We start from the raw sequence: 17,400 nt of genomic DNA on the forward strand, positions 1-17,400 counted from the left end.
GCAAAAAGAAAAAAAGAAAGAAAGAAAAGAAAAAGAAAAAAAAGAAAGAAAAGAAAAAGTAAAAGAAAACCCACCCTCCCAGCATCTTCAGGAGGCTGCCTGGCTCAGGCCATTACCATGGTAATACTGAGCTGTTTGCATCTTCTTTGTCTGTCCTGCACTTGTGGAGATCCTGGCCTCATGGTTGGGCTCAAGACCCTGGAAATAGTTGGCTTCAAAGGAGAGGGATCTCGCAGCCACCAGCTTCCTGATGGTTCAGACTCTGAGAGGGGCAGGTCCCAGCACAGGGAGAGTCAGCCCTTTTGTGCAACTTAAGTGGGAAAGGTGGAGGGCGTGGGGGTGACTCCCATTAATGCTTTTCTCCTCTTGCCCCGAGTTCAACATGAAATGCCCAGCACCCACGGGGGGGGAAGAGCTTAGAGTTTTGGCTGGCTCAGAGTAAGGCTAAGGGTGCCAGGGCCTAATGGAGAAAGGAAAGCAGGAGCTGGCTTTGGGAATCAGCCTTAATGGAGTGGACCCACAGAACCGCCTGGCTGCTGAAGGGAAAGGGGCATTTGCAGTGAACTCCAACCTGACCCATATTCTGCTCTGGTCATGTTCTTTGTTTCCCCAACAAGCCCCAAATGTTGTGCCCTGCAGATCACAGCTGGGACCCCTGGGCCTCTGTGTCAGGCCAGGAATAAAGATTAAGATCCTGTAATTGAAAACAGCCAGACTGTGTTGCTGATGCTGCGGGAGGCCTAGGAAAAACCCAAGGCTGGTCTCTCCCAGAGCCGCCTTGGCCTTTGTGAGGCTCAGGGCAATGGAGGCCTGCCGACTTAGTAAGGAAGCCGGGCTGGCCTGGGAGAATGAAGCGGGGCTCCTTATTCACTCTTCCTTTGCCCTACTCTCTCCATTTCCTCAGGAATCTAGCGAGCATTTGAAAATCAAGTGCCAAGTTGTTAGGGACAGAAAATAATGCTTTAGTTTCTCAGTAGGGCAGAATTGTGGTTTTTATGTTGTTTTTTAAAAAATTAAAATGAGGTATGACAGTTGAATTTGGATTCTGGTGCTATCTTCTGCTAGTTTAGTTCTGAATGAGCAGCATAAACCTTGGGATGGGGCTAAGGAATCTTAGGGGAGCCCAGGGCACCCTGAGATGGGTCCAGAGACAATTCTGCAAATGAAGCTAGTTTCCTGTTTTTCCAACCACCTACTTAGGGACTCAGAAGAAATCAGAAAACAATGAAACAATGATTTTTCTTAAGGACTAGATAGCTATGTACCTCATCTTTCTTGTAAAATCAAGAATGTTTGATCGCCTTTTGAAGCTTATTGGGAGAGGCATTAATCTCCCCTATTTGTTCCCTTGTCACAAAATTGGGTTGGATTCTTCCACCCCATTTTCTTAGAGCCTGAGCCAACTGGGTGATTTATTAAAAAATTCTTTTCCCCCAAATACCACCATCTACATTCATCAGATTTCAGTTTGAATTAGTAACACATCTAAATGTTTTCTGCCTAGTGGACTCAAAGTGACCCAGAAGATTCTCAATCTATTTCCATCCAGGTATGGAGGTGTCTGCTTGGTAAATAGAACCCACACACCTGGCACAGCCTGGCATTCTTGTGGGAGCCTGGGCAGAGAGCCCTGGGATTCAATGGAGCAGAGAGAGTGAACTTCTCTCCCAGAGGTCACAGAGAAGAGGGCAGAGCAGGTCTGTCACATTGTCCCTGGGCTGCCAGGTGCCACTGCAGCCTCAAAAAGCTTGTGCAGGCCAAGGCATTGTCCTTCATGACTCCCACTTGCCTCTCAGGGAGGAACGTCCCCTGGGAAAATGAGGAAGCATGCCCCTCTGCCAGTTCTCTCCTCTTTTTCAACATTTACTTCACATTCCCTGCTTCCATGGCAACTTCTCCCACCAACCCTCTGCTTTGTTTACTTTTTTAACTCTGGCTATTAGCTTCAAAGAGAGATTTTATTTTCCAAAAAAATATTTTTTTGGAAAATATTTCCAAAATAAAATATTTTAAATATGGAACAGGACAGAAAAATAATAAAACCCATGACTTTAACACCCAGACTTAGCAAATGTTAAAATTTTGTCATATTTGTTCCAGTTTTTTTTTTAATTATAGGGATAAAACTTGACAAAATTAAAAACCCCTTGTACCTATCCCTCCCTCACACTCTTTCACAGAAGTAGAAACTCTCCAGGGTTTGATACATATCCTTTCCCTTGTTCTGAAGAACTTTTCTACATGTATGTGAATCCAAATATGATACGATGATTTGTCTTGAGTGCATTCCAAGTCTGCATAAATGGTTTACTGGACACATCATTCCACAATTTGCTTTTGTCACTTAATGTCTTGTTTTTACAATTTTTCCACATTGATACACATGGATCATGTTCTTTTACTTTAATGAGGTATCCGTATTCATTGTCTGAATATGCCACATTATCCATTCCCCTATTGATGGAAATCTCAATTATTTGTTAACTAAGTGAATTCTGTTACATGTGCTTCTTTGTGTGCTGGTGTGAGGGTTTCTCTAGGTATACATAAAAAGTGAAACGACTGGTCAGAGGGTATGCACACTTTAATCTTTACTATATATTCCCAAGTTGCTTTCCAAGGACATTTACCAATTTAAACTTCCTCTGGAGGTAGCGAACCAATTGCTACACAGCTGTGTGTAATTATAAGTTGGTTGTCATGTTTGCATGGGCAGTCTTCTCATGTATTCTCTGTGGATACCTCTTTTATCTCTGCCATTGGGGTATTATCTTTCCATAGTCTCTAGAGGTATCTTCTGCACAACATATGTGCTTTATGCATATACTTAGATGATTAGTTGACAAAAATTACTTTAATTCCTCCCAAAGCTATAACTATATACGCTTTCAAGAATGAGAGATTTTAGTCTCACCCACTGCCCTTATTTTCAGGACAGCAGACTGAGTTCCAGAAAGGCAAAGTAGGGTTCACTACCTCAGAATTGGGTTTGTAGCCCTTCACAAGTACTCAGGGCTCCTAAGATTTTATAAAATCAGAAATGGGGTGGAGCCTCTCATCTTCCATCATGGCAGCCCTTCTGGCAACTTATCTTTCAGGCTTCATGAGCCTCTGTTGGAATATTCCACTCCTGTCCTGAACCTTGAATCTTGAAATCCTAAGCTAAGATGGATCAGTCACTCTATTGTAAGCAATCCCTCAAGAAAGTTCCTGAGTTGGGTTATACGTTTGGCTGGGTGGAATCATAATACAAATTAACAGTGTCCACTTAATATAAATCAAAAGTAGAGGTTTACTGCTTTCTCACATAGCATTGCAGAGGAAAACAGTCCAGAACTAGTATAGCAGCTCATTCCATGTATTTGTCCAGGGACCCAGGCTCTTAGCTTGTTGCCCCATCACACCTAGGATGTTGCCTTCATGGTTGTCATGGTCTACAATGGCTCAGCATCATTACCTCCAACCAGGTAGCAGAATTTGTATGAGGTAGAAAATGATGATGAAAGGAAAGGGTATCCTCCTTCTTTTAAGGATATTAACCAGAAGTTACACACATTATTCCTGCTTATATCATGTTGGCCAATCTGTAAATATATGAGAAGAAAGACTGGAAAATTATAGTTGTTTATCTGGGGACCATGTGCCTAGCTAAATTTTGGGAGTTCTTTTACCTTGAGAGAGAAGGGGAGATGAATATTCAGTGACACATCCTTTTCAGAGGAGCCCAGTTGCAGAGATTAGACCACAGGGTACAATAGTACAGACCCTAGGGCTGGGCTTGTAGCATAATGTTGAAATGCAGCATAAATATTGTATTGTAAATGTTATATATTAAAAATACTAATAGTACCCTCTTTGGTAGAGTCTAGAACAGAGAAGTAGGGTATCACAATTAGTAATGCCGCCAAGGATCAGCACCAAAAATTTTGGTCCTCCACCCAAAACAAAATCTCTCTCAAGCAGAAACTTTAGTATGTGCTAGTATGCACTCTGCAAGAAAGATACTTGAACAAGAGCTACTTGTGCTTATAGCACAAAGCAGGGTATGAATTTGGGTCCAAAGTCATAGACTAAACACATTTTTTCCCCAAAAATGTTTTTTCCTGTCTCCACATTTTTTAAAACATGGAACAAAATGTCAGTTGGAATAAGGTTATATTAAAAAACTTTATTTCAAGGCCTGGACTATAGTTAGCCTGGATCTACACTCCTCTTTTAGAACCTGGAAGCTATTTGGCTATCTTTGCATAGCTAACAATTTGCATTTGTGAAAATGCCCAGGTAATAATACCAAAAGATGTTAAATCAATTCAGGTTGTTGATTTTCTTTGAAAACTTCTTCCAAAAGGACTTGGTGTTCTTTCTGGAATATGACTTAAGCTCCATTTTAGTGAGTTCAGTTCAGCAGGTATTTGTTGAGGTATCTATTGTTTGTAAACCATGGTGCTCAGAGGATATAAGACTAGGGGGAAAATGCTCCCTCTCTTTTAGTAGCTCAAAATCTAGTTAGCTCAAAAACAAAGTAAGATTAATCAAAGGCAAACTGTGGCACCTATTATCGAGGTTCTAACAATGTGATATGTTTAAAAGAAATAGAATTGGGGTTCCTGCTGCATGGCTCAGTCAGTTAAGCATCCAACTTGGGCTCAGGTCATAATCTCACGGTTTGTGAGTTCAAGCCCCACATAGGACTCTCTGATGTCAGCACAGAGCCTGCTTCAGATCCCCTGTCCTCCTCTCTCTCTGCCCTGCCCCTACTTGCACTATCTGTCTCTCAAAAAAAAACATAGACATTAAAAAAAAAAAAAAAAAGGAGATAGAATCATTTCAAATAGGATGACTGAGGAAGGTTCCTGAGGGTAGGAGAGGAGGGTTCCTGAGAGTTGAACTGGACATCATCCTGTGAATACTGATGAAAATGGCTTTCCATTGTCTTTTAATAGAGGCCAGTTTCTTTTGCTGCTTGAGGATAGATCTGGGGACTCTGGGGAATGCTGATTAGTGCCATGTGACTAATGTTGAATCATGCTGACTAATGTGCTCTAAATGGATTGATTCAATAATAAAGGGAATGTTGAGAGTCAAGAGTTCAGATCCTGAATTTCACCATGTGATGAAATGTAAATCCCTTAGCTTCAGTACTTCATTTTTTGGTCAATTAAAATGTGCTCATGATGAGAATCTAACAAGTCACCTTGACTAGAAAGTACTTTACAAACCTCAAGGAGAACAGAAATGCTTAACAACTCCCAGGACAGGCTTGTGCAATCGTGGGTTATTCATCGCCCATACAGAATCGGAACATCCATCACATGCCGCTCCCCAGCCATGCGAAACTTCTACTTCCTCACACATGCCACAAGAACTGACAAACAGTACATTGCACTCACAAAAACTGACAAATAGAGGAGCTTTTGAAAAATCTTCCCATCTACCTACTGGGGCGGCTGTATTTTTCTACAACAAATGTCACCACAGAACTAAGAGCTTGCCTTGCACACACAGCTTTTTCTCTCTTTTGACATCTCCCCAGCTAGACTGCTTGAGAACGTGGCCTTCCGTGTCCAGATGTTTACTGAATTCTGAAGGCCCCCCAAAGGGCCCAAGTTCTTTTGTTGCCCTCCAAATCACTTCCCACAGAGACTGACCGATGTCCTGAAGGAGCCCTTCAATAGGGAGGATAAATGGAGGCAGATGAAGACATGACCCCCTGAGGCTCACCCACGTCCACGCTAACAAAGGGTCTGAGGCACAACCTTGTAAGGAGCATTTTGGTCAGCAGCGTCCCTTCGAGAGGCCACATCTCCCCCACAGGGCTGCTTTCAATGGCTACCATCACAGTGGAAGCACTGGGCATTTGTTAAGGGCTGAGGTTTGCTAGGTGCAGCACAAAACATCTAAATCATGGTCCCCTGTCTTTGTGAGGGCTTCCTGGCTACTGATGGCAACTGGCTTTCTCAGGGGAAACCTGAGAGTGAGTGGAAGAAGCTGAAGAGGGGCTCCCACTTCTCTGGATGACCTCTTCCCACCCAGCCCAGAGAGGGCTTTTGTCTGTAGCCATCAGCAGTCAAGCCAGGGCTGCGGGACCTTACCCCACACCGATGCTGTGTTTCTGGGTATCCCTGGTTTGTGAGGCTGTTGGCTCCCTAGGTAATAGACAGGTATGTATGTAAGAGGAGTACAGCTGGAAGGAAAGTTTTGTTTAGACTACTAGTGAGAAGTTAGTGCATTTCATGACAACACAGTTTTGTTTTGTTTTGTTTTTTTCAAACTGACTTTCTCTCCCTCTCTCTCTCTCTCTCTTTTTTTTTTTTTTTTTTTCTCCTTTAGGCCAACAGAGGCCATAAGGGACACTATGACCTTTGTCTAGAGCTGATGGGGGCACGATTTGTGAAATGAAACAGGATGGTGCTGCTTGGAAGAAGGACAGGAAGCCAGCATAATGGGGATTAATTAGTTGATTGATGTTGATACGGTAACAGATTTGCCCCCATACCCTTGAGCCAGCCATCTCAGACCTAGCAGGGAAGGTGAGGATGAAGAAGCCTTTGTTCAGGTCTCTAGATGCATAGGGCTGAAGGCTTTGCGCCATGGGATGTCAACAGCCGTAATAATAATAATTTGCACTTATATAGCACCTTTCAACCAGGCACCTCAAAGCGGTTTAGCCACGTTAATTAATTAAAGCCCACAATCCCCCTGGGGAGAGGAGGAGGATGACTAACAGGATTTGTAATTACAGGAGGGAACATTTCCGAATAAAGTATTGTCCACCATGTAAAAAGAGTGGGTGTAAAGGAATTGGGGTCTCCAAAGAGTAACTGATTCAGAAGTGAAATCATGGAAAGATGGGGAGGCTGGGGGCGGGCATGGGGGTGGGGGTCTGCTCTTGTGTCAGAGGGAGGTCAGTGGGCTCAGAATTCACTGACAGGTTCGGATCCAACTGAGAAGCGGAACATGTATGGTATTAGTGGCATTTGGAAGGTCATTAGTGGCACAACCATTGTGGTGTAAATTCAAGTTTCACTAGTATATTGTGTATAGCCTTGCAGAACAAAGAGTGAGATTCATGCAGTATTTAATAAAGGATGAAGTGAGTTCTTTGGATTTAAAGCCCAAAGCTGGGCCAGTCAATTAGCAAATAAACCAATTGGTGACCCATAGGATAATTTAGTTGTTTCCAGCAGAACACCCAGCCTAAGCCCTCCTACTGTCATGAAGTTTCCAACCAAAGCTTCAAGGCTAGGTTCAGTACAAGGCCTTGAGGCTACGACTCCTTCAAAGCCAGGCATCAAATCTTCCCGCCTTTGGCATGGGTACCTCTCTCTCTCTCTCTCTCTCTCTGTCTTTTTATTATTATTTATTTATTTTTGAGAGAGAGAGAGAGAGAGAGAGAGAGAGAGACAGCATGAGCCAGGGAGGGACAGAGAGAGAGGGAGATACAGAATCTGAAGCAGTCTCCAGGCTCTGAGCTGTCAGCACAGAGCCCAACACGGGGCTCGAACTCACGAACCGCTAACTCATGACCTCAGCCGAAGTCAGACACTTAACTGACTGAGCCACCCACGTGCCCCAGCATAGGGACCTCTCTTACCCAAGTTGTTAGTGACCCCCCAAGCTGTCCTCTATAGAATCATTTTGTACCTGCTCCCCCTCCAGAGGTTTTTAAATGCTTTGGAGTCTACAGTCAAGTCATCCTATCTCATGTTTCCTGTCAGTGCCCACCAGAATGCCGCGCACCAAGTAGGTACAGATCATGAAGAATAACTGAATGACTGTCTTTGAACAACTTAGTATTTGTTGAGTACATACCAAGTGCTAGGGTGAAGCTCACAAGAGCAGGATATGTGTCTCGTCCTCGAGAACTATATTGTAAGGTATGGAAAAGACTCATATCCTACTAACTCATATACTATAAAACAGAATAAAATGAAATGACATGATAGATGTATATCCAAGCCACATGCTACAAGGGCAAGAGTGGGAACGTTTGATCCAGCTGGAGTGAGTCAGGGAAGGTGTTCCTGGAGAGCAAACAATGTGCTGGGCATAGGAAGGCAATAAGGATTTGGGTAGACCTGGAAGAGGTCACGGAGGCAGATTTTCCAGACTGTGGTCATTTGTCTCCCTTTGAGTGAGATGCATTTTGAGAACTTGTGGTCTTCAATAGAACATTTGTGAAAAGCAAGCTGAGTTTTTGCAGCTGATTAAATGTACATTTCCTGTGAGTTCCTATTATGTGAATTGGCTAATTTCAAACATCAAAGGACTATTTGAGAAGTTGGGAAAGATATTTTATTCTCTGTAACTATTAATTTGGTTTCTTTGCACTTTTATTGCCCGCCAAGAAAGAAAAGCTGGATAGTTCACACATTAAAACAGGGCACTCAAAAGTGTCTGAGAAAGGTACAAGGCAGACACCTCCCGATTCCAAATGTCAAGGAATAAACGTCTTCCTCCTTGAGCCTATTTTTTCGACACCAGGAATCCCTAAGACAGGGCTCTACACCCAGTGACTGACAAATCAATCCCCACACTCTCCTGGTCCAAGTTCCAACAGAGCTTTTCACTGCAAACCACATTGCCAGGACAGACCTATGTGCCATTTTTGCATTGTGCCAATATTTATTAAGTGTTGCTGCAGGTCTGACACACACTATACATGCAAAAGCTTACCTAATCCTAACAGTCTCACGAAGTAGGACTTTGCATCATTCCTCCTGTGCAGATGAGCAATGAGGCAAGAAAAGTTCAGTCTCTTGCTAAAAAGTGATGGAATGTGGATTTGAACCCACTTGGTCCTGCTTCTTCCTCTCTCACCCCTCACCTGTCTAGTATTTCTGTTCATGTGTGTTATGGCTTCTCCCAGTCATCCTCAATTCACTAAAATACTCAGCACAATACTATGCACATAGTAAGAACTCCATGAATATTTTCCAAATAAAAGAATCACCAGGAGCAATAATAGTGGTTTGATCTTCCACCAGGAGGAGTGACTGCAGAAAGCCTGGGCAGTGGTGCTGAGAGTTTAGTAGAGGCTCCATAGCTACCTCCTTTTCTTTCGACCATGATTAAAGATTAGGAGACAGGCTCAGGAAAGTTGCCCCAGGAAATGTTTGCAAGAAAGAAGACACAGGTGGTATTCATGAGCTGAGAAGCTGCCAAACCTGGTACCTCCCATGAAATGCTAGTGAGGTAACTTGTATTGAACCTACTCATAGATTTCTTTTCTATGTTTGTGTGTACGTATGCATTTATATGTCAAAGGTCAACTTTGTTCCCATAATTGTGCTAGCCTCCTAGGTACTCTGTTAATGGGCAGCAGTCCCAGTGAAATGGTCCCTATCAGCCCACAGAGTGAACACATCTGGATTAGCCCAGAAGTTCTGAACTCTACGCATAGGGCTTCTATGTTATATGTTGTGAGCAAAGTTGCCACTCAGGGATAGGATTTAAAAGATTATCTGGCAAAACCTGGATTGCCAAATGAGAATTCTGGAGATGGGGAATGAGGATTAGGTAATGGGTAAAAGGGGAATGAAGGCAAGAGGAAGTACAAAAGATCAGATTCAGGCCTTAAAAGTGTGGTCTTAGAGCCACTTGAGAGTGTCATTTTTTTCTGAAATTTTTTCTGAAATTTTTCATTTTTCCTTTGGTTTCAATATTGTCGCCATCACTTTTGTCCTTTGGCTATGAAAAGACTTTCTTTGTTCTATTACAGAATTCAACAGAGGCCTCTTTTGCTCAAATGGAGGGAAGGATCCCATCACATTCCCCAAAAGAATATCCTAAGTGTGAGAGAAAGTACATTGCCTACCTCTCTGAATTTTGGTGAGGACAGTGTTCAGAAGGAGCACAGGTTCTCCAGAGCTCCAAACAGATCTGGGAAGGGAGTAGACCAGTAAATAGTGGGCATAAATCAGGACAGACTTGGTTTTGCTGCCTAAACAAACAACACCCCGAAATCTTAGTGACTTAAAGTCTGCATGTCTGAGAGACTCTCCCAGGACGCTGTCCTTCATGTGATGACTCAGTATCCCATCTCAGTGTCAACATGTACTTCCACAATTGCCACAGTAGGGGAAGAGAGAGAAGGGTTGTGCCCTAGCAATTAAGTGCTTCCCCCAAGAAATGGCACCCATCACTTCTGCTCTCATGGCCAAGCAGTCATGCATCCAAGCCCAGCTGCGAGAAGGTGGGAAGTACAGACCTCCTCTGTATTTGGAAGAGAAGAAGAACTAGATATTAGTGAACACTTATAATGCCTGCCACATAATGCTATAGCCAGTGAGCTGGCACATATCTCCTTCTTTCACACTCATGCCTTGTATATACCTTTCCTTTAGATCACCCAGCACGTATTGAAGACTTATGGGTTAGTGTTGAGGAAAGAAAACCAAATAGTTTTCTAGTCTACAGGCATTTTTGTCTACAGGCAACCATTTTGAAAGAGGTGTAGCCACAGAAAACCAGTTAACTGTAGGTACTTTCCCCATGGAGCTATCAGACACTAATAACTCCAGGAAAGGCTAAGGGGTTAAAGAGAGTCATGGCCTGATTTCAGTAATACATCTAAAATGGAACGACTAATTTTGAGTTGCCCAGAACCATCATGCTTCATATGAAAGAACTTCTGGAAATGTGCTCTTTCTCTTCCATTCCTCCTCTTATTACCAGACATGATTCAAATTCCCTCTAAGCCCTGTGACTTTTCCAGAAAGCAGCTCTCCCAGCAGAGAGAGAGAGAGAGAGAGAGAGAGAGGAGAAGAAAAAAAAAAACTTTCCCTTATTATTCTTCCAATAATGAATTCCTGCTCTGAGTGGGCTGTTTCCATGTGTTTTCAGTCAAGTGCTGATGGCAGCCTTGCCGGGGGACATTTCCAACAGGCTGTGGACATAATAGATGGGGTTTCATATTGACAAGGGCTGCTCTCAGCTTTCCTTCCAGTTTAGCCCTCCTAAGCCCTGAAATTGGAGATGAGAAATGATTCACGAGATCTCACTAGTGAACCAACATGGCTGGACACCTCTTTGCTCCTTTTAAGTAGGTAAAAAGTCATGGTTTTAAAGCTTCCTTCTAAGATATTTGTAGGCTTGGATCTTAGTAACTTTACAAGGACTTAACTTTCCCAGACAAGCCCACTTTTTGTAGATGGCAAGACCTCCTTTCTTCAGGATTCAAACATAGTCTTGGCCTACCCCGACATCATAAGAACAAAGGGAGAATTTAGGACATACTATTTCCTGCCTGCCTAAAACCTCATCTCAAGTACACAAGATGCTTCCAAATAAGGAATGGCAGTAGCCATGTTTGCTAAGGGAACCAGACTACTCATTCTCCCCAAAGCAAAAGTCTTCAGGTAATTCAGTTTCAGCTTACCTACATGGAACTCATACAAACTGTTATAGTTGGGCTCTCTTCATTGAGAAGAGTCTCAGTTACCTCAGTTAAAAAGGAAAAGGTATTTTTAAGGATATAGATGGCCTGGGATTGGAAAGCCTTTAGGAGCAGAAGCAGCCCTGGGGACTTATTAGCTCAGAGTCTCTGCTTCCCTCTGTATTTCTGCCTGAGGTACCCTCTCCCAGCAGACATACTCTACAGACTGTAGTTCTGCTTAGGAAAGACTTCAACTTGCATGTGGCTCATCCTGGGCTCTTAAGCTCCCCCATATATACCTCAGCCTTTCAACTTCAGTTCCCATTGGCTTTTTTCCTTGGTATTCCTAGTTGAAATTCCTAAGAGACAATCTCATTGGCTCAGGCTTGCCTTACTGTTCTGTCCCAGATAACATCATTGGTCGTTAGCCAGCCAGTCAGCTGTGGGCTGAGGGAAGAGCTATAAATGTAGCTACCTAATAGCAGAAGGTGGGGGCATGGCAGCTTCCTTTAGAGGATCTGTGAGGGGGCGAGGACTGGATGAGCCCTAGTGTGCTCTTTGAACCCTTAACAGGAGTGCTGCAAGGATACTCATTCTCTCTCACTTCTTCCTTCCCCCCGCCCTGCCCCCCGGCCCCTGGTCTCATCACTATAGACCTAATCTCCAGTCACAGCCTAAGCTCCCATTACTTCTCATCCCCCAACACCTGATCACCTGATCCAGTATCCAGCTTCTCAGCCTGTTGAAGTGCCCAATCACAGATGTGTAGGACTAGTGAGTGGGAAGAAAGATCTCTTAAAATGTATTTGAGAATATATGGAAGACTGTGGAAGGTGTGGAAGGAGGAATGAAAATAAAACCCTTTCTTACTTAGCTAAAGAAAAACCTGTTCCCATCGTGGAACCAAAGTACCTTTCTTCTTCTGATCTTTGGAACAATTTCCCTTTTCCCAAAATCAAACATCAGTAGAAACATGAGAAACTTCCATGGAGGGACCCCGATGGAGCAGAGCAGGAAGACAGTCTAGCTGTGCTAATCTTGAAGAGCTTTTTTCTGACCCCTGCAAGGATCCTTAGTTCCCATCCCAGACACTTGCATTTCCCTAGGCCCCCGCCCTCGGGCTTCATGGAGCCCTGGTCCCAGATTCTTGAATCTCAAGTCCCAAGCAATTTACTTTCAAACTAAGTTTTAGAACACAAGGGGTGGAGTCTGTGTAGATAAGGTCTTTGCCGATTGTGTTCTCCCAAGATGTCCAAAGCTCTTCAGTGGTGGCATTTTTCACAAACCTACGTGATATTTTTGGAGGCTTGGTCTTGTGTGGTGTTGCCCTGGTTTAATTGAGTCAGAGCAATTATGCTTTGTCTGAATTCACACATCAAGGAGAGGACTAGGAGGAAAATTGAATTATGCCTTTTATTCCTTAGAGACCATTGCCTTTATGCTTCATCAGAGGGTTAAAAGGCCAACCCCAAACATCTACATTCAAATTTCAGTATCTCTGTATTCTTTTCAGTGGAAGTGAGACTAGAAGTGAATTAGAGGCAAGTCTAAACAACCCTATATTTCCCTGCCCTTTACTGAGCTCTGGGTATGCCAGTTTGGATCAAATCATTCATCAAACCTCGTTCAAATTCTTATCTACTGACTAAAATTGCAGTGTTTCTAGGAGCCTATGCTGGTGAGGAAGGTAGTTCTGATGATGTTTCTAAACCTGCTGCTGTGGGATTCTAGAGCCAGTTCCTCTGGATTACTTCCAGATCTCTGTTCATTCCATTTAGAATCTGAGGTTGAAATCTATTGCCATTGTCTGTCCCCTGGGATCTGAAAACCCATCTGGGGTTTGTCCAGCCTCTCTCTCCAATACCACCGTCCAACTGCACAGTCATTACCAGTCCAACAGCTTGAAAGCTGATGCAAATGTGGAGCATAAGCCAGTTTGGCTTTCTCCCAGTCCTCTGGGCCCTTCTGGGGTTAATCAGCAACCACCTATCTTTGTGTTAATAACAGAAGTCTCTCTAACTAGAACACCTGGAGGAAACCCATAGGAAGGCTTAAGATGAAGCCAATTTTACAGTAATTGTTCTGACCATCACTGTTTAAACTGGACTCAGACTGTCCAGAAAAAAACCCAGCTTGCTAAAACCAGCCAACTAGCTCTCAATGTTCCTTAAGCCACTTTAGGTTTTACTAATACTTTCCATGTCTACATCACCGCTCCAGAGTCTCCTTATGCTTGCACTTCAGGCAATATCTCCCTATTTCAGGTACATGAGATTTAGTGAAATGTCCTGACTGCATCTCACTGACAGAATTCTTTAGTGGCATCTTCCCAGCACTTTCCCCATGCTCCCAGCCCATTCTGATGGTTGTGTTTACACCAGTGGAGGAATAATAGACCTTCTTAACTGGGATTGCTGACAACTTCTCTTAGTAACTAACCCAAATGGCTTTGGGTGTCAGGTAATTATGTAGGGGGGAAAAAAGATGGGGGCTTGGTAGGTGGAAGGGTAAGCGGAGGACACGTGAAAAATAGTTTCCTGCTGTATTTGTCTCCTAAGGCTGCCATCACAGAATACCACAGAATAGTTTAAAGAACAGAAATGTATTTTCTCATAGTTCTGGAGACTGGAAGTCTAAGATCAAGGTGACAGTCAGTTTGGTTTCTCCTGAGACCTCTCTCTCTTGGATTTGCAGAGGCCCTTTCTCACTTTGTCTTCACGTGGTCCTTCATATGTGTGCACTCCTAGTGTCTCTTCCTCTTCTTATGACACCAGCTTTCTTGGATTAGGATTCTGTTCTTATGACCTCATTTAACCCTAATTACCTCCCTTTAAAGGCCCATCTCCAGGCACATTCATATTGGGAGTTAGGACTTGAACATACGAATTTGGTGGTATGGGGTGGGGGGTTGGACACAGTTCAGTCCATTACAGCCACCATAACTTTTCCTCAACAGATCATCTCCCATCCTCTGACGCTGCCTTCTGAGTGGGAGAAGAGTAGATATTGACCAAGAAATGGCAGATGTGACTCTGTACAGTGAGTTTGAGAATGGCTAAGCTAGGTAGGGAGGGTGCCTAAGACAGGCAGAGCCAAAAGATGGACATTTGGAAACATTAAGAGATGGCTGGGTGGATAGACAGATGGGTGAATATATGACTTAGGTAGTATGTTGATGCCACCAGGGTGGACATTGCATTCTACTTCCTTGGGGTTGTAGATTTTTACAGCGCAGTGGTTACAAACTCAAATGCTCATGTTACACAGGTAACAGAGCTGCAAAAAGAGGCCAGGTGCAATAACAGGGAGTAGTGGGGAATGTGACAAACTGGAAAGAGTGTGCCCTACCTAAAGGGGCAGTATATACTCAGTTCCATCCAGCCAATTATTACTTCGTGGGATGCCAGCCTAAAGTTGCCAGCATGTCTGATTTTTCAAGGGAACAAGAAATCTGGATTTTCAGATGAAGTCTTTCTTTAAATAAATCTTTAAATTATGGCAATTAATTCAAAAATTGTAAAATGCTGTGTGGGCCAAATCAGCACATTTGCAGTCTGAGTGAACCCTGGAGGCTGCCAGATTTCCACTCTCGGACTACTGGAAAGACATCTGTAATGTCATCACATGAGGATGTAGGTATTTAAGAGCTCGGGCTCATGAGTACACTGCTTGGGTTCAAATTTCAGCCCACTTCTTACTAGCTTTACAATCTTGAGCAAGTTACACACGTAACTCCGAGTTGTCATAACAATAAAATTAGTTAATACATATAGGTGCCTAGAACAATTCCTGCTGCCTCATGAGAAAACAGAAACTGAGCCAGCATTATTAGGTAGTGACACCAAACCTTTTGGTTTCCTCATTTGTAAAATGGGGACAACCTATCCCCCAGGGGAAAAGAGAATATGTATGATGGGCTTACAAATGTGTGCACGTTGCTAAGAAATTCACCATGTACTTCTTTTGTAACTGTACCTATAAGTGAGGCTCAGTCTTGCTCAATGCCAGGCTGGGATCCCTATAAAGAAGAGGATAGCATTAACTAGAACCAGTCCTTTTTTTTTTTTTCTTCTTCTTCCAAGGATTATTTGGCTATTTTGCTATTCTTAGCATTTGGTGAGTTTTTCTTTTTTTTTTTTTTTATTGTGAATTTTTAAACATTCATAAAAGCAGAGAAAATAGCATAGTGAACACTCAAGTACCCTTATCTAGATTCAATCATTGTTAACATTTGCTGTGTTCGTTTCATCTTGGTGAGTGTTCCTTTCAGGGGTGGGATGTGGCAGTACAGAAAGGGAATGGAATGAGGCATAGTGGTACCAAATGGGAGAGCTCAGGGCTTTCCCCACCTCAGGGATGGATGCCATATTGTTGCAAGAAAGCAAGACCCAGTTAGATATAGATGGTTCCCTTTTGGATAGGACCCCTGAAAAGGGATTTTTGTGCAGGAGAATTTGTTATAGATCATACACTGTTACCGCCTTAAAGTGATGTAAACTGGGACACAAATCCTTTTATTATTTATAAGATTTTCATTTATTATTATTTCTAAGGTTTTATTTTTTTGTAAACAAGAATGTGTTCATGTATTGCTCACGAAATTGAAAAGCAAAAAATTTTAGAGAGTTTCCATGTGGAAATGTCTCCTGTCATAAAGAATTCAGGAGTTGAAACTGGTAGATCGGTGAGAAACCCAGTAAAATCTCAGTGATAAAAATAAATGTTGGTCGCTAAAAATGAAAGGTTTTAGGAGCAAAAACACTCAGATACAAAGAAAGTATATGCCAATTATAGACGGCCCTTTCTGTTAAAGCATTTAAAAGAATCTAAGACATATTGCCCCATTTCTCAGCATTAGCTTTTACTGCATTTGAATGCAGTCTTCTCCCTGGAAAGGATGTCTTACTATGTGAAAGCAACTAAACTTTGCTTTAAAATTCTATTATTCAGACCCTTCATTAATTTAAGCTGACATTCCTTCTCAATCGGGGCCAATCATCAAAGCTTTATTGTATTGAGAACCTTGAATTCAGCAACAAAGAGTGTGGGTTTGGAAGGACGCGCTAGGAGGGGGGAGGGCAGAGAGCTCCCAAGGCCCAAAGAAGGGAGGGGAGAGGAGGAAAACAGCGGGAGGGAGAGTGATAGGGAAAGACTGGTGTCCTGAGAAGCAAAGGGAGGGCAGAGGAGTTAGAAAAGCAGAGATACACTGGGGCGGAGGACGGGGGTGCGGGTGGGGGGGGTGGACTTGGGGGGTGGATAGTGGAGGGAAGGGGAGATGAGCTTGGAGGGTCTATGCTGCAAATCTGTCCCTTGAGCGTCTGCTCATCAACCTGCAACTTTGCCTTCACAAAGTTTTCTCCAGAGGAAAGGTAAAAAAGGAGACAGGGAACAGAAGAAGAGAAAGCATTTCCTTTTCTTCCTTCATCCAGGTGCCTCTTGAATCTTCTGCGCTAGTGTTCTGCCCAGCAACAGGGTGCCTGGCAGGAAGTCTGCCCCACCCTGCAGGCCTGGGGTCTAGTCATGTCTGGCCCAGTTCCTCCTGCACCCCAGCCCCCCAGCAGTGCTCTGTCTTCCTTTCTGGCATGATTTACTATGGAATACATGATGTGGGATGTACCAAGTAGAATGTATTGGGTTCATTGTTAAGGCATAGGGCAAGGAAGGAGCTTTTGAAATGTGAGGACATTACAAGCTTTTCTTGAGAATCCGTAATTTATAAACAGAGTAGAATAAAATTTGTAAGGTGAACTTTAGAGCCTAAGGGACAACTGAGCTTTTTAAATGTGTAACTTTAATAAATAAAATACTAATTTTGAAAAACCAAATAAACCCAGGTGGTCTTTTGTCTGCACTGAAACAGTTCTCAAGGACACAAGGAACTCAGCTGGACACTGTGGAGTGGACAGCCAGCCCCTGATGTCCAGCAACCCATCAGAGACCAAGTCATGGGAGGCTGTAGGTCTTCATTCCCCAGCCCACCACATTCCAGTGTGTGCCCTCAAAGAACCCCAGTGACCTCCCTG

At 43.3% G+C, this 17,400-nt stretch overlaps 1 protein-coding gene across 7 annotated transcripts in view; it reads left to right on the forward strand.

The window, feature by feature from the left end:
- RAD51B (RAD51 paralog B) overlaps nucleotides 1-17,400 on the forward strand; it is a 645,855-nt gene that overhangs the window by 569,422 nt on the left and 59,033 nt on the right. The window contains exon 11 of one of the 7 annotated variants that reach the window (XM_045451381.1): nucleotides 6,331-8,228. The exons of the other annotated variants lie outside the window; for them this stretch is intronic. Coding sequence (XP_045307337.1) covers nucleotides 6,331-6,347 — 17 coding nt within the window. The 3' untranslated portion in view covers nucleotides 6,348-8,228. Of the gene's footprint in view, nucleotides 1-6,330; nucleotides 8,229-17,400 lie in introns of those variants that run through there. 7 annotated transcript variants of the gene reach the window in all.

Source organism: Leopardus geoffroyi, chromosome B3 (genome assembly GCF_018350155.1).
Source record: "Leopardus geoffroyi isolate Oge1 chromosome B3, O.geoffroyi_Oge1_pat1.0, whole genome shotgun sequence".
NCBI classification, from domain to species: domain Eukaryota; kingdom Metazoa; phylum Chordata; class Mammalia; order Carnivora; family Felidae; genus Leopardus; species Leopardus geoffroyi.